A 22884-nucleotide genomic window follows, 5' to 3' on the forward strand; every position below is an offset into this window, starting at 1 on the left:
ATGGAACTTACTCCTACCATAAGCTTGCCAAGCAATCAATCCTCCTCCTTTTTAACTATATACCTTTGTAAATATCAAGAGGACTTTTTTTTGGGTGAAGGGTTAGGCTTGGGCTAAAGGTGGGTGGTTGGGTTAGTGGTTAGTAAAAGGGAGAAAAGCGTAACAAACGTCGGTTTTTTGAAAGACTTTTTATTTTTCACATTTTCATTTTATTTTGATGAACCACTGGCTTCAAACAAAGTTATTTTTGATGAACTTGTTTGTTTGTTTGGTTTCATCAAAATCTTTTTTTTAGGAAGAGTCATTAGAAAACAGAACGTTGTTACTAAAAGAAAGGGTTAAAAATAAAAAGGTTTAGGTGGGTAAAAAGGGTGACTGTTTTGGGTTAAGAAATGAAAAGGTTTAGGCTCAAAGGGGTTAACTAGGGGGATTTTGGGTAGGTGGTAAAAAAAATGAAAAATAATGGTGTAGAAAGAAAAAGGGTTAGTCCTAATGCCTCCATCATTTACTTACTCGGGTTTAAGTTGGTAAGGACCGGGAATGTATTGTTGTGGCAAGTTCTAGAGTCGTACGAACCAGGCGGCTATTCACACAAGAAACGAAAAATGAGCATTTATTGTAAATATATGTATTTGTATGCTCGATAAAGGCTCAAAACTCACTTTTGTGGGAAAGGGTTTTTTTATGTGATCAAGTATATATAATCAAATTTTAACTAAGTTTGACATGCCTTTTCATAATTTTCTTATGTTGGTTCTTTTTATCATGACGCTATCGGTTGTAAACTTGTAAAAATATAACCTTGCTAGAACTTGAATTTCCAACTTAAACTTAGACAAGTAAAAAAATGAAAGTTTTTGAAAAAAAATTGTGGTGATTAGCGGTTCCAATAGAGTTTTGTGTAAGGCTTGTTATTAGGACTTGCAAGATTCAAGATTTTAGCATCCCCCCACACTTAAATTACACATTGTCCTCAATGTGTCCCAAAAAAAAGTTTTTAGGTTGATTGAATGTGTAAAATGGTGTTAAAAGCAAAATTTTATGTTACTGGCATCCTGGACACGGCCCCGTCGTGACCGGGCACGGCCCCGTGTTCAGGTGCCAGCGACAAAAATTAAAGAAAAGAAACAGAAGCCTGGACACGGGGGCGTGTTCAGTGAACACGGCCCGTGTCCAGATACCTGAACTGGGCAATTTTCTGCAGAGTGTGCAGCACGGGGCCGTGTTGGGCGGACACGGCCCGTGCTGAGCTTACTGTAATGAAGAAATTGTTGTCGGATGGCCCTGTTTTCGTGCATGGGGCGATGTTTCTCGTTTCCCTTGTTATCCTTTACCATCACGAGTGTGTTTTATTCCTGCAAATTAAAATTAAACTAAAAGATTAAACTAAACTAAGGATAGTTCCGCGGAATGCCTCCGTGGTGCACCACGTTTATAGGGGTCCTTGGCTAGACCCAAAGTGAGGTTATATGTTTTCCGAGCGGGATGTTTTGCATCCCATGTTGCACCGTCGGAGAGCATCATCCAAACTCGAATCAATAACCTTCATGTAATTGACTGGGTCATCGTCCTCTATTCTCTTCCCATCCTCGAACTTCACTTCCTTATCCCCATACTTCAAAGTAAGTGTTCCGTCATTCATGTCTACCACTGCTTGTGCGGTGGCTAGAAATGGCCTCCCTAGTATAAGGGGGACTTCGGTGTCTTCTTCCATATCTAGTATGACAAAGTCGGCCGGGTAGACGAATTTGTCGACTTTGACCAATAGATTTTCAGTGACACCTTGCGGGTATTTAACGGACCTATCGGCAAGTTGTATACTCATCTTGGTAGGGCTCGTTTTTCCTAGGCCGAGTCGTTTGAACATTGATGCGGGCATGAGGTTAATGCTAGCCCCAAGGTCGGCTAATGCATTACGAATGGGGGATTCCCCGATCGAGCAAGGAATTGTGAAGCTTCCGGGATCAATTTTCTTTTGGGGAAGTTTGTTGAGTACGAGGGCGGAGCATTCTTCGCCTAGGTTAACTAATTGCAATGATTCAATTTTCCTTTTATGAGTGAGGAAGTCCCTCATGAATTTTGAGTATTTATGCATTTGAGTTAGGACTTCGATGAAAGGAATATTAACATGCAATTGTTTTAGTAGACTTTCGAATTTTGCGAATTGCTCATTAGTCTTTTGACGAATTAACCTACCGGGGTACGGAACCGGAGGGGCCTTGGTCGGCTCTTGAAGTAGAGGAGAAGCCTTTTCTTGCTGGGGTGGTGGTGTGCTTTCCTCAGTTGGTGGTGGCGGAGGTTCCGCGGGACCCACGGTACGGTTTCTTAATGTTATGAGATGAACTTGTGCTTTTGGGTTTGTTTCGGTATTACTTGGTAACGCGCCTTGTGGTCTCTCGGAGAAATTTTGAGCTAGTTGATTTATTTGTTTTTCAATGTTTTGTATACTAGCTTGTTGATTTCTAAAATTTGATTCCAATTGTTGAAACCGATCCGAGTTTTTCTTTTCAGTGTCGGAGATGAGGCGAGATATAGTATCTTCAAGCCTTTCTCGTCCACCTTGTTGTTGAGGGAAATTTTGTGACTCATTTCTTGGTTGTTGAAAGTTTGTTCATTGATTTAGACTTTGTTGGTTACTACTATTGTCGGGTTCTCTCCAACCAAGGTTAGGGTGGTTACGCCATCCTTGGTTGTAGGTACCCGTTGGAGGACCCGACGGCCTAGGTCTATTATCAATGTAGTTTATCGACTCGGATTGATCATCTGTTTCTTTCATACAACTCCAATTTTCGTGTGGCCCACCACACCCTTCACAAGCCATAACCGCGACTGTTTTTGTCATTTCTAACTTTTTAATTTTTGAAGAAAGGGCCTCGATTTGGGCTTGTAAAGAAGTGCTTTCATCAACCTTATGGGCGCCCGGAGCAATAGACTTATTGCCTCGGGGAGTGTGCCACTGAAAATTGGTTTGAGCAATTTCCTCGATTTGATTGTATATTTCATGCTGGTGGCGATTACCTAAAAGTTCCCCGGAGTTAGAGTCAAGTGTTTGTCTCGTGTGTGGCAACAACCCATTATAGAAGGTGGATACTTGTTGCCATACCGCAAGACCGTGATGGGGACACTTTCGCAATAGCTCCTTGAACCTTTCCCAAGTTTCATATAAGGATTCCCCATCCTTTTGTGAATATGTATTAATTTCAGTCATTAATTTAGCCGTTTTAGCGGGAGGGAAATACTTATATAGAAATTTTTGGGCTAGTTCATCCCAGGTGTTTACCGAACCAACAGGGAGGGCATTGAGCCAAGCTTTTGCTCGGTCTTTTAGCGAAAATGGAAACATTCGAAGGCGGATGGCGTCATTTGATGCTCCATTGATCCGAAATGTATCGCATATTTCTAAGAAATTAGTAATATGTAGATGGGGATCCTCGTCCGCAAGCCCATGAAAGGTTGCGGAGTTTTGAAGCATTTGTATCAAATGTGGCCGAAGTTCGAAGTTATTGGCTTCAACATTCGGTGCATTGATAGCGGCGCCGAGATTACTTACGGTGGGTCGTAGGTAATCCATGAGGGTACGTTGGTCCGCCATTGGAAGTGGGTCCCCCGAAACCTTCTCTTGGTTTTTATCTTTAAGTCTTTTTCTGAGAAAGCGTTCGGGTTCTTCTAGAGGTTCTTTTATGTCTTTATTAGAACTGGAGCTAATACACTACGTAGAAGGTTCAGATGTGGCGTCTGGTTCCAAATCCTGCAATAAAAACAGAAAAGAATGATGGTCAGAAAGTTCACCACGGTCCCGTGCTCACTGAACACGGCCCGTGGTCGGAGATACAACGATTATTTTCCGGATCCCTGTTACTGGAAAGTTGGACACGGCCCCGTGTTGCACCGACATGGCCCCGTGCTCAGCCCTCTGTAACTTGGAAAATAAAAACTGCCAGTGACACTGCTGGGCACGGCCCGTGTCCGACCAGGCACGGCCCGTGCTGAGCTCTGAAGAAGCTGAAAAATTAAGAAAATCCTAAAAAATAAAAAGAAAATAAAAAAATGATTAGGCCGTTGATTCCTAACTTTCTTAAAATCCTTGTGTCCCCGACAACGGCGCCAAAAACTTGATGTGCGTGAAGTGTTATATTTTAGGTATATATTTTAAGCCCTTTTTACACTTTTTAGCCAAGTTTTAAATTTATAAAACACGATATTTACTAACACTAAACACACATATGGGCAAGTGCACCCATCGTGGACGTAGTATAGTGTTGGTAAGATACCGAGGTCGTCCAAGGACACAAGAGCGTTTAGTACCGGTTTATCCTCAATGTCTAACCAAATCAAAATGTTAGAAAAAGGTTTTAAACTAAGAAAATGAAACTAACTAAAATGCTGAAAAATAAAATAAAAATAAAAACAGATAGACAAGATGAATCACTTGGATCCGACTCGTGTGTAGTGTAACCTTTGATTATTTTCGCACTTTTGCACTTGTTTAAGAGATTATCTTAGTTATTGTAGTAGGCCCCTCTTTTGAAGGCGACGTTACCCTCAACCCAGTAGTTTGAGTCAGCAAGGATACAATCCTAAAGGGTCGGATTATTGAAAGATAATGAATTAAGTTATTAATGCATAATGTGGTAGGCCCCTCTTTTGAAGGCGACGTTACCCTCAGCTAAGTAGTCTGAGTCAGCAGCGATATAGTCCTAAGTAGCTGGGTTAAAGTTTTAATAGTAGTTTAACTTATGAGGGGATCAAAGAGTTTGGACCCTCGCCATCCAATACCTTTAGGTATTGAAGGAGGTCCTACTAAATTTGACCCAGGTCCTTTGCAGGATCTATACACTGAACAATGGCAAGACTCTTACCAAACCGTTCCCTTAACCCCCGACCAGGTAGCCAACATACCTCCATATAGACCGTGGAGATATGAATGGTGAAAATCTTTTATTTTATATAGACAGTAAAATAATGCCAAGACACCACGGACAAACGATAAGGAAGAATCACCTTCAACACAACTAACTAGTAATTAAAGTCATTAATACAAAACCAATTAAGAGGTGCAAAAGATTAAAAATAAAAAGTATTACACTAAACACTTGTCTTCACCAAGTGATGTAAGAGACTTAGGTAAACATGGCCTTTGATTGTCAAGAACTCTTACGATCAATCTTGGATCCCGAGACGACTCACACACTCTATGATGGATAATGGATGATGGTGTTATGGTGGTGGTGGGTGGTGGGTGAAGTGTGAGAGAGGTGGTGTGCCAAGGGATGAGTTGCAAGAGCTCCAAACACTCATATTTATAGGCTGAACAGAAGCTCGAGCACGACCCCGTGTCCGCTGGGCACGGCCCCGTGTCCATCTGACTCTCTCTCTTCATTAATTGTAATTCGTAATTACAATAAATGCGCCTGCAGGAAGTTGACCACGCCCCCGTGTCCGCTGGGCACGGCCCCGTGGTGGGCAACAGAAGCTTCTATGAGTTTGTCTTTTCTGCTGGCACTTGGGCACGGCCCCGTGTTCACTGAGCACGGGGCGTGTTCAGTCTTCTGTCTTCTTTGTTTTGCTTGGGAAGATGCTGTCGGGGGGTCGGGCATGTCACTTTTGTTCCCTTTCTTGTATTTATGTTAGATTTTGCTGTCTTTTTGCTTCTTTTGTTATTTTGAGCTCATTTAATCCTGAAAATACAAAAGGAAGACAAAAGCACACTTTTTCCAACATTAGTACTAAAAAGGGTTAGTTTTATGCTACAATTGATGTAATTTATATGTTGCATTTTATGCACATCACAAGTGTACGATCTTCACCGACCATAGGAGCCTGCAACACATCTTCAGCCAGAAAAAACTTAATATGCGTCAACGCCGATGGGTAGAACTTCTCAACGACTACAACTGTGAGATTCGCTATCATCATGGCAAAGCAAATGTCGTTGCCGACGCTCTAAGCAGACGAAGCTATTTGCATAGCGTTCGTAATATTCAAGCCCAGCATCATCTCAAAACTCTCATCCGCAAAGCCCAACATGCTTGTTTCACCGAACGTACTTTGAAGAAGGAAAGGATTCTCAACGATGGAGCCCAGTTAGTGAATAAGTCGAATGGGATTTTCCATTATCTGGACCGAATTTGGATCCCTAAACGGACCGATTTACGACAGATTCTGATGAATGAAGCCCACAAATCTCGATATTCTATTCATCCCGGTGCCGATAAAATGTACCAGGACCTTCGCTACAAGTACCGGTGGCCGGGCATGAAGAAAGATATCGCTCTCTATGTTTCGAAGTGCCTGACTTGCTCAAAAGTCAAGGCCAAGCACCAAAGACCCTCTGGCTTACTCGTCCAACCCGAGATTCCTGTTTGGAAATGGGAGAGTATAGCTATGGACTTCATAACGAAACTTTCGCGCACACCATCAAATCACGACAGCATCTGGGGTGTCGTTGATCGTCTGATCAAATTTGCTCATTTTCTGACGATACGAGAAGACTATAAGGTAGAAAAAATAGCCCGAATCTACACCATGAGATCATTTGTCAACATGGGACGCCTCGCGACATCATCTCTGACCGCGATGGTCGGTTTACCTCGCGTCTTTGGGAAACGTTTCAATCTGCTCTCGGTACTACGCTTAATTTAAGTACCGCTTTCCAACCCCAAACCGACGGTCAGACTGAAAGAACGATTCGTACCCTTGAAGACATGCTTCGTTCATGTGTCATAGATTTCGGTGGTAATTGGGATGCATACTTAACTTTAGTCGAATTCTCGTACAATAACAGTTATCATTCCAGCATTCAAATGGCACCGTTTGAGGCATTATATGGAAGAAAATGTCGATCGCCTATTGTATGGCACGAGATCGGAGACTTGCAGATAACCGGTCCTGAGCTGTTGCAAGAAACGACTGACAAAATCCTCCAAATTCGAGACAATCTGCTGAAAGCTCGGAGTCGTCAGAAAAGTTACACCGATAGACGACGCAAGCCCCTTAAATTTGACGTTGGCGACCACATACTCCTAAACTTGGAAGGGTGTGGTCAGATTTGGCTAGAAAGGAAAGCTCGCGCCTCGATATGTTGGACCCTTTAAGATTCTGGAAAGGATCGGAAAAGTGTCTGGCTGAGCATGATTTACAAGTTCCACTGGAGGATCTTCAAGTGGACGAAACATTACACTTCGTGGAGAAGCCTGTCGAGATCATGGACCGACAAACAAAGCAGCTCAGGCGCTCACGCATTCCCATTGTGAAAGTTCGCTGGGAAGGCAAACGAGGCGCAAAGTTCACTTGGGAACTCGAAAGCGACATGAAGGTAAAGTACCCGCAGTTGTTTATTACGGCTAAAGCCTAATTTCGGGACGAAATTCCCTTAAGAGGGGGAGGCTGTAACACCTCGTGCTTCGAAAGTCAAAGTCAAAGTCAAGATTGAAGTCAAAGGAAGAAAAGATTGCTAATTGTGATCTGTCACTCCTTGCTCAACTACTGTTTTGACTTCTTTGACTAGTAATCGAATCTTTATTTTGTTTGCTTTAGTTGTATTATGTGGAGTATCTGTGAATAATCGAGGTTTAATCGATATTTATCGTATGTTTTATCGCTTTATCGCTTATTGCATCGCAATCGCATTCGCAACTCGAATCATGCGTTCTGGATATTGTTTTACGCGTGTGTGCCTTTTATGTGTTACTTGTGCATGTTTATTTATGTTTATGTGGTGGTGATTAATCGAAACGCAATCGCAACTTTGTATGTTAGATATAGCGAGCGATGGATAGGTTATTTATTGTTTAATACTAATGCATCGCAACCACGCTCGAAACGCATCGCAACGCTCAACACGCGAATCGAAACGACAATACTCAACACGCTGGACACCAGGATCGAGTCGCCAACCGATCGAGTGGCCATCCGATCGGTGACCTATCCGATCCAAGTGCACCCTTTCCCTTTTTGGCAACCTATAAATATCCTCACTTGTCACATCACTTGATGTGATAGCTCCTCCACTCGACCAGCTTGCTTCAGCACTCCTTTCTCTCGATTTCTCGCGATTCTTGTATTGAAATCAACGGATTTGAATCTCAACTTTTAACATTGAAATCAACGGATTTGAGGTGTTCTAGGGTGATGTCATCATGGAGTTCTTATGAACTTCAAGTATTGGCCTCATTCCACCAAGAACAACTCAGATCTGAAGGATTTCCACAAGATTAAACAACGAATTCGCATAGATCTACAAAGCATGGCTGGCCCTGGGGGTGGGCGGGGAGGACCACCGGCCAGGGCCTGATATTTCGAGGGGCACGTTTTTTTTATGAAAAAAAAAAACTCGATATGTATATGTAAAATATTTTTTTAATATGGTACACCCATACAAAACTATTCTTATGGTTTAGATTAGTTATTAACCCCTTTGGCATTAGGTTTAGACCTTTAGTCAGCCTAATACCCAATTTCGTTAAGGACTAAGGGCACATTTTTCGAACTCGAACAGGGTACACGAATTCTCAGAGCCGGCCCTGCTACACAGATTCATGGTTAAAAGGATTGAAAGATGGTTTTCTAACTTTCTTTCAACTCTTTTACACTCAATGCACTCAAAACCAATAGAATCAGAGCTTGTTCTGATCTTCTACTCCTTCTTAGTGATGTGTTGGTTCAAGATATGAATTCTATCCACGAGACAACCGATCTCGAGTTAAACATAAACAACCGTCTTGAATAGTGAACTGATCGGACTAGGGTGATTCCTGTTCGATCGGGTCACTTGGGTCAAGATGGGGTTTCTGTTGTTTAACACATCGTCACATATTCTCGATCAAAACTGCAAAACTTTCAAAACAATCAAAGTGTCAAAGATGATCAGGTCACGGGACGGATTTCCGTCCGATCGGATTGCCATCTGATCGGAACGTCACCCGATCGGATTGCACTTGAAGGTTAACACTTGAACTTTTATTCAACTTTCAAAAGTACTGAACGTCGAACGGATTGCCGTCCGATCGGATTACCATCCGATCGAACGACCATCCGACCATGTGAGGTTTGGGACTTCAACACTTAAACAATTTTCAACATGTTCAATGCATAAGCAGTTCAAATGGATTGCCACCCGATCGGATTGCAATCCGATCGAGTGACAATCCTGCTGTGAACTTGTTCTCACTAAGTGTCCTATAAATCGGATCGTTACTCGATCGGACCGTCGTCCGATCGATCGACCTGAAGGGTATATATACTTCTCTGTTTTCAAAATGCTACAACGAAAACTTCAAAGCCATCATACATAAACACATCCTTCCCAAACAAGATGTCAATCCAATCCAATCGAATGGCCATCCGATCGGATGACCATCCGAACGGATTGACATCCGACCGACTGGCCATCCGATCGGATTGCCATCCGATCGGATTACCATCCGACACTTATCACCTTGGCACCGTTTAACGCGCCGCTTATCGTTTATACTATCGTTAACTGTTCAGGCTAATCTCTCTCAGCGCTCCCTTCAATCCAAGAGAGTGTTTACTTGTTAAACAAAATCTGTGAGTATACTCGATCCCTTTTTGCTTTACGCACTTTTGGGTGTTACATACGTTAACTATATTCAAATCACAATCGACACACAATGCAAACACTATTTATACGCTAACCGTTATTGCATGCTGCGTGTTATTCGATGAATGCTTGTATGTTATGTTAACACAGTGATTGTTGCCTGACACCTTAGCAACGATAGTACTATAGTTTGGACTCAGCACCTGTCGTGGACAGGGGTTGTTAAGGGCTTTACTTCATGTGTCCCAGTGTGGATATGTGTTGTGCACTCTACAACTCGCAGTCACGTCTGTGCATATTTCTCTGTCGATAACCTACTAGCCTTCACTTAATACATGTTCCATGCTGGTTATGCGTAAACTATTTTCGAACTCTATTATGCTATATCAAACTTGTATGCTCACCTTTACACTATGTGTATTGACCCTTATTTTAACGTATGTGACAGGTGTTTAGGATGCTATCTGCTAGGATGCTTGCTATGTGGAATCGAGCTAGGAAGAGTCTAGAAACAAACGAACAATTTATTTAAATCTGAGTTGTCGGAACATGCTATTTGTTTTTGAGATATCGCTGTCTGTAATAACTTAATTTGCTTGATGGGTTATTGTATGGGACATAATATTAACTATCTGGTAATGTAGTTGTTATAGAATTTCTCTTGAACAATCTGTTTCGCTCAGTACCATGCCCCGATGTTTCCGCCATCGGTTGGGGTGTGACACCCCAACTGGTAACTGTTGGTAGATCAGTATCGTCAACATCATCATCATCATCATCATCTGCTGGAATTTTTCTCTTCAGTCTTCTTATTACCGTTTGAGTCTTTTCACAATAGTTGGCCCTTTGAATCCCAAGGGCCAGAATATCCCTCTGAACGACTTCATCCATACTAAGTATGGCCTTGATTGTTTTGACCTTCACCCTTCTCCTTTCAGAGAAATTTAGGACGAAACGTCTCTGCAACATCTCAAAACTCCATGCAATAACTTGAGCCATTTTTTAAGTTGCATGGTGTTTTAGACAATGTGTGGCGTGTTTTAGAGAATGTGTGGAGTGTTTTATGGTATTAGACCATGTGTAGTGAGGCTTGAACTTCAAGCCCCTCTCTTGGGCATTATCCGACATGTGGTTGCTAACCAGCGAATGGGGCTTGAAGTTAAAAAGGGCTGTAATGGTATAATGTTCCATTGGCCATTCTCTCTTGCATCCGACGTGTTTAAGGAAACTCCCAACAAAAAAAAACCCATCAAAAACGCCGGGGGGCGGTGATGCAGGCGTGATGGGGCGTTTTTAGGGAAAAAAACACCCAAAACCCCTTCCACTAAGGGTGGTCTTAAAAGGATGGTTGGTATTGGACAAAGAGTTACGCCTACAAAAAAAAAAAAAAATCATGGATTTTGAATCTGAGTACATTATTTGGATTTTGAATTGTGACATACAGAAAACAAATATGAATTTTGTTTGAATTAATAATTAATGCATATTAATTTATAAATGGATTTAAAGAATTAATAATGAATTAAATAAATTCTTATATCTAAAATTACCGAAATACCCCTACTTTAAATTGAATGATTTATTGAGTTAAAAGTCGGAGAGAGTAAACTGGTACTAAAACGGAAACATCATCAAAGAAAATGACACTGATTATGGTAAAACGTTAACGAAAGTTAACTCGTCATGGTCAGGTTTTCTTTATTCTACACTCACAACCCTTTTATCTTTTGTCAATCATTCAAAAAGGTTTTGATCACCGTTCCATCAATCGTTTCTCATGAAGTTTCCCAATTTGAATGCAAATTCCGACTTGACATATCACTATCTTGTTTCCCATATTTCTAATTTGAGGTGGGTTTTACAGGCATTCACTCAATAATCTGAATTTCGATGCTTTATTGCAATTGGGTGTGTATCAATTTGGATAGGGTTTTTCAAATTTTGTTGTATTATTTTGTCTTGATAGGTAAAGGTGCAACTTTTTTATGGTCTTGAATCTTGATTCTTGCAAAAGATGCTGATACATATACATCTATGCAACTAGGACCACAGTACTCTCAACGCTCTCTTTTTTTTTTTTTTGAACGGCCAACAAACTCAATCCCGAGCACTCTCGGGGCACCCACTGGACAAACGGAGTACTCCGAGAGTAACCCGAGTCCACCACCTCTCAACGCTCTCTTTATTATCCACTTTATCTCTCTCATCAATCATTTGAAATGGGGATCTTCCATAGATTGGTGGAACCCTTGAATTCAACCCCCCTTTGTTTCAGGTAGTTTATCTTGGTGTTTTTCTTTGAAAAATTAGGAGTAAATTACTTTATTTTATAATCTTGAAATATGGTTTGTTTGTTTGTTCAAGTGTTTCACAGGTTACTCTAAATCACATTGGCAATTTGTACCGGATTTGAAGTGATATCTTTGCAGATTGTGATAAGTTTTTTGATTGGTTGATGGTATGTACCAGAATACATACCACTTTAGTGTTAGTTTTAGCTTTAGAAAAATCATATATAAGGCTGGAGGAGGGTGTGGGAGGGGCTTTATCAACGGCTCAACGCCACGTCACACAGGGGCTTTAAGGCCTCTCCCCTTAACTTGAAGCCATTTAACCAATCCTTCATCGATAAAGCCCCCTGTCTCCGTTACCATGTTGGCGAAACCACCTATGGCGCCCCTAGTTGAATTGGTGGGTGTGGGTCGATGGCGCCGGGTGGCGCTATAGGGGCTGAGGTGGCGCCTCCATACCCTCCGGCCTAAGTGAAAGAAATGCTAGGACTTTTATTATTAACCATATAGTAAGTAGATGGATAATACATTACTTTATAGATTTATGTTGATTTTCAGGCGACCAATGAAAATCTTCCTCCAAATGTAATAAAACAGCTTGTTCGGGAGTTGAAGAATCTTGACGAAACCCCGCCACTAGGGATTAAAGTAGGAGTAAATGATGATGATTTTTCAACGATATTGAAGGCCCAGGTAACATTTTTTGTTTTTTGTTTTTTTTTTTTATATTTTATTTGGGAACTCTATGTCGGTTATTCTGACTGAATCTACGTGGTTTGCAGCTGGAACCCCATATGAGAATGGTGCTTTTCGCATGAAGTTGCTTCTGTCTCGTGATTTCCCGCACTCACCACCTAAAGGTATGGTCATTGTTTCTTATGCAACGGTTGTGTTTACGTTCATTTATAAGTGGAAAAGGAGAGGATCTAACGGGTTGGGTAATCAGTTAAATGAGTTATGTTTACAACGGGTGAATTGGATTATATCGTGTTGGTCCACCCCGCAACCTTTTTACCTTGTGTTTCTTGAGTTATATAGGATTACAAAATCCGCTGTTAATATTTTTTCATAAATAAAACGATTTAGGAGGTTTTATGTTTAGTGAGTGAGTACACATCTGCCCAAGTTAAAATAAGTGTTTTCGATTCTTTTAATGTGAATGTATTAGGTTATTTTCTGACCAAGATTTTCCATCCAAATATCGCAACCAACGGTGAAATATGTGTTAACACGTTGAAAAGAGATTGGAACCCTAGCCTTGGCTTACGCCATGTGTTAATCGTTTTTTATTTTCAGCTAGAAATCACTGCGCTTTATTTTTCATATGTCTTATTATTGCAGGTAGTCAGATGCTTCCTGATTGAGCCGTTTCCAGAATCTGCATTAAACGAGCAAGCTGGAAAATTGTTGCTTGAAAATTATGACGACTTGCCAGGTCAGCAGCTATAGCCATGATGTCATTTGCAGTATATAGTTATTGTAGTGAAAATCTTTAATTGAAGACTGAAATACTGGTGTGGTGACAGACTGTACACCGAAATTCATGCGCTGAAGCCAAAACAGAAGTTCAAGGCAGGGGCTATATCCGAGTCCGTTGCTCGGCCCTCGTCGGTTTGTAGCGTTGACCCAAAACACGTGGAATCGGGTGTGGTGGTCCCTACACCTTTGGCGCCACCATGAAAGGGAAGAGTGGTCAGGATCACCCAACAACTGCTGCCACCGTGACCCCAACGGGTGAGATTGGATCAGGTGTTGCACCGCCACCCATGGCTGTACATAAGAAGGAATGTGGATCGGCCAAGCCTCAGGCCGATAAAAAGAAGGTTGATGCAAGAAAGAAAAGCTTGAAAAGATTGTAATATTGATGTGTGTTTGTTTATATGAACAAATGTAGTAGTAATGTAGGTTCAAACAGACTTGTATGCTTGATTTGGTTCATCCAAAATGTGTTTGTTGTGTCTTGACATCTAAAAGGCCCGTATTAAAAAAAGGTTGCATTCGGTTGACCCGTATAAAAAATGGGTTGACCCATTAAGGTTCGGTAGATTTGATGAATCTCCATAACATTTTCGTTTGATCAAGTCTCCATAAAACCTTATTAGTAATCATTTTCTTATAACTAGCAAATAAATACGACCACAACAACAACGACACGGGTTGTATGAATTAAATATTAAATAGTAAGTAATGAAGATTTACGCATTATAAAATGTAGGGGTGAAAATAAAAGAAACAGTAAAAATAAGAAACACGAGAGCTCCGAAATATACACTAGATTATCCGAAAAATTGGATCTCGTGTAATTCTTTTTTAACATAAAAAATATCACTACAAAAATGAAAGTTGATGCCTCTCACAAAGACACTACTCATAGGTTATAAGTCATTTAAGCAGTGACTTGGAATTCAAATTACAATATGGCAGGCACACCCTTAGCTTTGGTTTTAAACCCTATACTTCTCACTTTGTTTTATTCCCAACCACATTATGTCACTTGGCACACCTTTTTGCTTGTATAACATCAATTCGTTTTTTTTTCTCTTGAATTTGTTGTTGCTACGTGCGTACTTTTATTTATGTTTTAGTGTACATTTTATTTAAAACCGAGTTTACGCGAATATACAAATAATCAAAACATGAATATGCAATTCGTTAAAGTTGCCTTAAGATTTCGTTTTATATAGTTTTTTTCCTATTACAATCTTTAAAACATGACATTCTATAAAATTATAGATTTATTGTTTCTACTTTTACAACCTTTAAAACATGACATTTTATAAAATTACAGATGCATTGTTTCAACTTGCTTATTTTTATTAGTTTTTTTCTCTTTGTTTTTTTTTTTAGCCTTTTTTTTCTCTTACAGCCTTTGAAAGAAATATGACGTTATATGAAATTCCGGATTTATGATTTCCACGTGTTTATATCATCAGCTTTCACTTTTTTTCTATGAACACCAAGGAGGAGGAGCCAGTAGATAGTTCATACACATGTTATGAACATCTAGAAAATATCCCTATTTCTATAATTTAGCAATCTTGGTAACTGTGACCTAGGTAAATCTATACTATATAATAAAAGAAACCAACTTTGGGACACGTGTCGCTCATTGAAGGCGTCTATATTTTAATTTTCTGTATTTTCATACTTATCTTATATCAATTAATTAAATAATAAATAATTAATTAATATTAAATGTTATCTTACTTTAAATGTCAGATAGAATCATTCTATTTAATCTAATAATATATTATCTTCAAATTTAAATTATAAATTAAAGATTTTTTAAAGAGTTAATTACATGGTTAGTCCCTATGGTATATTGGAAGTAACAAAATAAGGTACTAATAGTTTAAAATTACATTCTAAGGTATCAACTTTTAGTTTTATAACAATCTAGAGTACTAAGACTAACATATGTTAGTTTTCCTGTTAGATTTCTATGAAATGACAAAACCACCCTTTACAACTTTAAGGACCATTTGTGTAAAATACTATTTATCTAAAATAAATTAAAATTAAGCATAAACCCAGCTAGCGCTCTCTCTCTCTCTCTTCAACTAACCCACCAAATCCAGCCAAAGTCGCCACCACTTTAACTCCGACGAAAGAAGGCAGTGGCAACAAAGTGGTGCTCCAATCAGATGTTGTAGGCACCATCCCCACCCACCCCTTCTTCAATTGTCAAAATATCAAAATATTATAAAATATCAAGTATTACATAAAAGATTGGGCCTTCAAAGGTTATGAACAAACATTTCGAAGGCCTTTGGCTTTGAACAAAAAATAAAATACAGAGACAAGACCGTGATAACACTTGATGATCGGTTTGTAGAGGGTGATCCTTCTTCGATATATCTATCAATGATGACAACCAAGAGCCAAGCAATCCCTTCTATAGCTAGACAATAAATCTCTTAGAAAGGGCAACCAACAACTTTTTATAAAGACAAAACAATACTCCGGCAACATTCGTCGAGAACCTGTAACCACATCAGACCACCAAAAAAGAGAGCTTGGGTCTTCAACGACCACCATATTTGATTAATTTTTTACTCCTACGACATCAAGATATGATTTTGAATTCCTCATTTTGTCTTTATACTTCAGCGAGAGAGATGGGGTGTTGCCCAAATCGACTCTATTTGATACGATTCCAGCGAACGTTGCCCAGATCTTGGTGGAAGTGGTGGTGGCGATCTGCGCAGAGAGAGGGGGGTGGTAATTGATATTTGTTTTTATAAGTTTTTAAATTTAAATGTTACTTTTTTGTAAATTACAAAAACAGTCCCTGGTTAACAATATAGTTACATAATTAGTTCTTTAGATGTAAAATGACTTAAATACCCCTAAACCTAACAAAAAAAACTAACATATGTTAGTCTTAGTACTCTAGGTTGTTACAAAATTGAAAGTTGATACCCTAGAATGTAACTTTAAACTATTAATACCTGATCTTGATACTTTCTATAAACCATAGGGACTAACCATGTAATTAACTCTTTTTTAAATAATAGCACAAAACAATAATCTTAAGCTTAAAAAACAATAATACGCTCATATAAAAAATTTTAAGTACAAACAAAATATACAAAATAACTTATTAGACATTAGATCAAACTTTAAAAAACACTAATAAGGAAGAGAAGCTTATAATATAATTCTGTTTTAGATTTTCCAAATTGAGGTTCTAATCAATTCGAATTAAACTTAACCAAGTTTATGACTTGATTCGAATTAAACCGAACCAAATTTATGCTTTTTTAAACGAATCCAATATAATATAGATTCGCCCCGCTTGCGGTATGCGCATATAATGTATATATGTGTGGACGCTCGGAGAGAAAAAGTGAAATTGCACTAATTTTAACATTATTTTACTAAGTTCGTGAAAATAACGTTATAAGCGGAGGACGGTTAATCATGCATCATCATCATGTGGTGGCGTTGATAGTAGAAAGACAAAAGGGACCATGCACTAATCGGTCTTTGTCCCGATTGTTGAGTGTTATGTGCCTTATATCCAAGGCTTGATGCAAAACTACTATCGAGCCGGGGCTCTCACTGCAAGCAGTCTCTCTATTCCTACGGGGTAGAGGTAAGGCTGTCTACATCTTAACATCCTCAGACCCTACCTTAGCTTTGCTATTGGTGGGATTTACTGAGTATGATGATGATGATAATGATTTAGTATATATAATTGGATTTATTGAACGTGTATAATACACGGGGTTTATAAAGATATAACTTTTTTATTATTTAGTTTATAAAATTATATTTATCCAAACCGTGTAATATACAAGGTTACAAAATTACATTTATTTAACACGTGTAATACACAGTGTTTTTATATAATTTTTTTTATTATGTAGTATATATATAATTAGATTTATTCAACCCGTACAATACACGGGTTTTTATTATTTGATATATATAATTATATTTATTCAGTACAATACATGGGGTTCTTAGAGATATAATTTTTTTATTATTTAATATATAAAATTATATTTGTTCAACCCATGTAATAAACGAGATTTTTAAATAATAATTGTTTTAATTTAGTATATAAAATTAAATTTATTCAACCCGTGTAATACACGGGTTCTAATCTAGTGATTCTATAAAGCTATCAAATTTTCAGGGAGTGATGCCCAAAATTTCTAGAGAATTCTGTTTCATATAAGAAAAGGTGTTTTGCATTGATTTTTTTTTTTTTTTTGAACGCACAGGCCAGCACTGATGAAGCATGTGAATGTACTTGACCATGTCCAAAACTAAGAAAAGATGAAAAAGGCCAAGAAAATAATAAACTTATTCCAAAATCCCCATTTATTAATAATTTCCATAAAAACAAAAAGAGCCCCTGCTGCTAGTCAGTCATTTAACAACCAAATATTGGAAACCACAACTAGTTATACCAACAACACATACTTGCTAACAAGCATGAGGCCCCCCAACTTAGCACTATTTACACTTTGCATTGTCCCTTTGTCCTTCCTTGTTTATCTTCTTCAATGGACAACAAATGACCCTGCAAAATTCATCCAACATCTTAAACCTAATTTAACTTCACAACAGATCCAGCTTGTGACTTGAATTGATTCTCAGTTTCTTCCAACCCTTGTCCAACATAAGCTTTCATTCTCCTCTTCAACTCTTTCATCATCAGTTGTCGGTCCAGATTCGAAGAAGACAATAACCCTTTATTCTCTTCGGCTCGTCTCAACAAATAAGGCATGATCTGATCGACCGGCCCGAATGGCAAGTACTTGCTAACGCCAAACCCCGCATTCCTCAACCCGAATGTCATCGCCTCGGACATACCATAAAGTGAAGCAAACTCTAGCTTTTCACTATCTTTACCAATGCCCAAATCGCGCGCCTTTTGTGCCGCGAGTTTAGCTGTAATTCATTCATTCATAACACAAAGTTAGTGTGAACCCATATCTCGAATCAAAGATCTTGAATTCGTCTCAAGAAATACCTCGCTTGCGAGATAATTGTTTGTTTTCAACGATCGATTTTCAAGTAACCAAACCAATCAATACAATCCTGATTCAGAATACATTTTATCAAATTTGGTGCACTAAATTTATCTTTTTAGTGATATCTTTTTTAAGTTAAATAAACTTAATAATCAAACACAACAACCCATATATATGCACAAAAACAATAAAGTTGAAAACTTTACCTGATTCAAGATTATGGGTTGCAAGAATAAGACCTCCAGGCCCATTAGAAACCTCATCTAGCACAAATTCAGCACACTTATTGTAACAATTGTGTGTATCACCAATGCTATTGTGAATCGGAGACTCGACACCAAGCGAATCCGCCAATTTACTTTCGCTCCACATATAAGCACCTCTAACAAGCTTGAACCCAACTGGCAATCCCATTTTATCAGCAGCTTTCTTGGTCTCAAACAATCTTTCACCAGCGTCTTTCAAATACGCTTGAATTGTGCCAAAGATGAGAGGCTTTTGGCCTTTGTTATACATAACAGAAGCCGAATATGTGAAGTAATCGATACCGGGTTGAATCGATGTGTCCTCTGCATCAATAACAACTGGTACATTACATTCTATGCTTTTGTTACAGATGTTGACTAGTCTTTGGTGGGCTAGTTCAAGATCATGTTCTTCTTCTGGTGTTAAAGGTGAGGGCTTTTGGAGTGTGTGGTAAAAGGGGCTGGATTCAGAAAAGATTGCAAGGGTTTTAAGCTTCCATGGAAGGTTTGTTGATGTGGGGTTCTTGTATTCCCATCTTAGAAGATCACTTACTCTTTTGAGTAATGAAATTGGACAAATTGCTGTTATCTTTACCACCACAAAGCTTACCTGATTGATTTCATAACAAAACTTTGTTACTAGTTTATCAAGATTTTATTTTAGTAAATTCATTCAATAATCAAATAAAAATCAAATCTTTTCCGGTTTATAACTTCAAAACATCTTCAAGAATATGCAAAAATCAAAAAGTAAAGATGATCCAAGAACAGAGCAAGAGTTTGGTAAGTTAAATCCCACAAAAAAAAATATTTAAAAAAACCATTTTTTATGAAAAATAATTAAATATACAAAAAGAATAAAACCATAAACAGGAGGGGAAGCATGCAAGTAGCCAAGTACAGATCCGTACATGGGTTTATAAAAAAATAAATAAAAAGAAATTCTTTAAAATATTAAAAAAAAAAATAAAAACAAACTTACAGAAGATGGAGGCAAAGACTGAGTAGACTCAACAGTTTTAACAAACTGTAAAGCATTAGTATCACATGACTGATTATCCACCGCATGCTCCAACCCATAATCCAACATCCCTCTCAACCCTGATTCCCAAAGCTTCTGGACAGTCCGACCCGTTTCTTCAAGATCCGCCCCAGCAACAAAGTGTTCATACGACGTATGTTTAATAACCCCCAACACAATCTCCCTCAACAACCCCACGTGCATCACACGTGACCTCATCACCCACATACCCAAATCCACCACCGGCTCCACCGCCGCCAGGTTCAAGTTAGCCGCCGACCGTAACAACTTTCCGGTCGAAACCGATGAAAACAAACCTTTTGTGTCGTCAAAATCAAATATAGTGTCACGTGCGTCGTCCGTGACGGCGCCGGCGGCGTTTACCGGTGGTGGTGATGGTGGTTGGAGGATGGTGGTGCTAGTTGTGTTGATGGTGGTTCGTTGGGCAGACCGGAATCTTGGGGTGGTTAGGGTGGTGGTGGGGGAGGGGGTGTTGACACGTCGGATAATATTTCGGATTAGTTTTGAAGAGAGACCATTGGTGGTCATAGCCATCAATGGGAAGACGGTGGTGGTGGTGGTTGATGACGGAATAAGACGGTGGTGAGGTGGTGGTTGTGGTGAATAAAGGTGGTGATGGTTGAATAATATTATTATTATTCAAAATTGAAAAGAAAGTTTTTCGGCTGAATAAAAGCAAACTAGTTTGTATAATGTGAGGGGTGTCTTAAAACAAGGTGGGCTATTTATAGACAAAAAGGTTTTAAATTTGGGAGAAAATATGGTAACTAACCCGACCCGGGAGAAATAAATACCGGTAAAAGAAAATATTTTTCAAGGGAGTTTTTTATGGAGTGAAATGTGGAAAAATTCGTCCGGTATTTTTGGGTTCAAAAAGAAGAAATAAATTGTGGTAAAAGGAAAGTTGGGCGGTGGTGGATCCGGTCCAGGGGGTTTGTGTGACCAGGGGTAAAATGGTCATAAATAAAGATGTGATTCCGGGATCAACTTGAGATTCAGTTTCGTCGGCATTGGTGTCTAAAGTTCAAAGATTCCGTTGCGTAAAGTTGGTGGAATCTTCCTATTTAATTTTTCTTTTTTATTGGTTTGAAAATTAATTGATGAATATTAGTTTCCGAATTAAAGTTGATTTTGTGTTTAAAATAAGATGATAACTGACTTCGGTTGTATTGGGTTTTATGTGATTCTTCCGTTATAACTATGTTAGTTAATATGGGATTAGTTAAATTTTAAAACGTATTTTTTTTTTCTTTAGGAGCCAAATATTTTTATTTGTCTATAGGAGCCAAATATTTTTTTTTGCCAAATATATTTATTTTTTATTTTAGATAAAGAACTCAAACACTTTTTGAATCTACTATACATTTTTGTTCAGGTAGGGTTTTATTATGAAAAAAATGAAGACGGAATGAAATGAAGCATTCTATAAGAAATGTAACTTCTTCAAATATAACAATTTTTATTCCTTTGTAAGCTGGTGTGTTTTTAATTCCTTCAAAGAAATAAAAAGAAACATATTATATTATATTATCATATCACATCATATTATATTATATTATGTTACATTAATATTAATATGTTTATGATTATTTTTTTACCATTATTATTATTGTTATTAAGCCAATTATATTTTTGTCGTTTTTAATAAATTGTGTTTCGTTAATTCGTATTTTTTTGTGTATCAAATTGGACAAAGTACTGATTCATTTTATTTACATATATGAGTAATAAACATCACAATGAAACAGAATGATCGATTTTATTCCGTTGTCCATTCCATTATTATGTTTATTCCATTATCTCTCGTACATTTAATTACCTCATACCAACTAAAACAGGATTAAACCCTCAATACTTGGAATTTTTTTAAAGGCCTCAATGCTTGGAATGATAAAGATTTATCTAACGTGTAGATACCACTAGACCAAATGCCCATTATTAAAATAGATGAGTTTGTTTATATCCTTAAACGTAAATAAATAGTTATAATTTATTTTTAAGTGCATCTCTTTCTTTTTTTACAACTCCATAAGTCTAAAGACTAAAGTAGGGGACTCAAACGAATCATGTAAAATCAGTTATATTAAATCGTTGAATTTTTTTAAATTGATATGTGTAATAACTGCACAATTGACATTACTTTTACTTCATACTTTATTTTTCATTAAACTATTGATTAAACGTTTTATGAATCTGTCGAATCAAACGTTTTGTGAATCGTTACATAAATAGCCATAAAGTTGTGAATCCATAAATCGATTAGCCATACATTCATCATATGAACTATGAAGAAACCGAATACAACGAGGACCTGTTTAGTAAAAAACTGTTAATTATGTTATAAAAATAATTTAATAATTAAAAATAAATGCCTTTCAGAAAAAAATTACTTAAAAATAAAATCTTAGGGAATCTTGTGAATCTGTTGATTGCTTCAAGTTTAGACCACTCATGCAGAGTGTGGGGCCAGCTTTGGTCTCAATCGTCCGTTTCCGTTATCACCTTTTTCCATTAATTTTGGATTCTACAACAGTTAAAAACTGCTGCATCCTTAAATGGTAATAAATAAATTCATTTTTGTTTTAATAAGGATCTTGCCGCTGTTAAAAAAAAACATTTAAAATCTATAAATTATAAATTGTAAAGTTTTGTTTAGTATTTCATTGTTGTCGGTGGCGGATCCAGAAACTTCTTTCAGTGGGTTCATTTTGGTAGATTCTCACTATTTTTTCCAAATCATACAAAGTTCTTACTAATTTTTTCCAAACCGAGTGGGTTCATGTGAACCCAAAAAAAAAATACCTGGATCCGCCACTGATTGTTGTGGAATTGCTTTTATAAATGTTGAATTAGTGATGGGTATAGGGTTTAGAAGGGAGAAGGTATTGGGTTCATGTCGCACAGACGACATGAATTAAAGAAAATTTGGTATTAAAAAATGTTGAATGTTATTAAAGTTACGTGACTCAAACAGGGCCTTATCAATTGGGGCTGAAAGCAAATAATAGAATGGGAACCATTTTAATTAGAAACAAAATGTTAATTTTAATCGTATGATTCTCATAATATGTGTGTATATCTATTTATTATAAAATTTATGGGCCTCTAGGAAGTATGGCGTAAATACATTGTTTTATTTCAAAAGAACAACCGCTTTTCTTTTGTTACTTCAATTTTCACATTTCCATAAAACATCTCTAGTTTTTGTCCATTGATTTTTTACCTAACAAGTTGGCAATAGGTCATGGCTTAGAAT

The 22884-nt window shown here is 38.0% G+C and overlaps 1 protein-coding gene, 1 non-coding gene and 1 pseudogene across 2 annotated transcripts; 2 read left to right on the forward strand and 1 right to left on the reverse strand.

Moving 5' to 3' along the window:
• The first annotated feature begins 3107 nt into the window (after nucleotides 1-3107).
• Nucleotides 3108-3214, forward strand: LOC118485357. The gene has a single exon (XR_004875657.1). It is a non-coding gene; the product is annotated as a small nucleolar RNA R71 (small nucleolar RNA).
• A 7980-nt stretch (nucleotides 3215-11194) lies between these two features.
• On the forward strand, nucleotides 11195-13819 carry LOC110895805 (annotated as a pseudogene).
• A 3840-nt stretch (nucleotides 13820-17659) lies between these two features.
• LOC110895806 (proline dehydrogenase 2, mitochondrial) lies at nucleotides 17660-20330 on the reverse strand. The gene is made up of 3 exons (XM_022143164.2): nucleotides 19569-20330; nucleotides 18548-19196; nucleotides 17660-18258 (listed from the first exon to the last, which is right to left on the reverse strand). The coding sequence occupies exons 1-3, from the start codon at nucleotides 20160-20162 to the stop codon at nucleotides 17915-17917; spliced, it is 1587 nt and encodes a 528-aa protein (XP_021998856.1). The 5' UTR covers nucleotides 20163-20330; the 3' UTR covers nucleotides 17660-17914.
• Between the last annotated feature and the right edge of the window lie 2554 nt (nucleotides 20331-22884).

The sequence above is a fragment of the Helianthus annuus genome, chromosome 12 (genome assembly GCF_002127325.2).
Source record: "Helianthus annuus cultivar XRQ/B chromosome 12, HanXRQr2.0-SUNRISE, whole genome shotgun sequence".
NCBI lineage: Eukaryota > Viridiplantae > Streptophyta > Magnoliopsida > Asterales > Asteraceae > Helianthus > Helianthus annuus.

Excerpts from the sequence above, each read along its gene's own strand:
- LOC110895806 (XM_022143164.2), bottom strand. The coding sequence starts at position 20,162 with ATGGCTATGACCACCAATGGTCTCTCTTCAAAACTAATCCGAAATATT. Across the intron at positions 19,197-19,568 it reads AGTCTTTGCCTCCATCTTCT|GTAAGCTTTGTGGTGGTAAA; the intron begins GTAAGTTTGTTT and ends GAAATCAATCAG. Across the intron at positions 18,259-18,547 it reads AACCCATAATCTTGAATCAG|CTAAACTCGCGGCACAAAAG; the intron begins GTAAAGTTTTCA and ends AATGAATTACAG.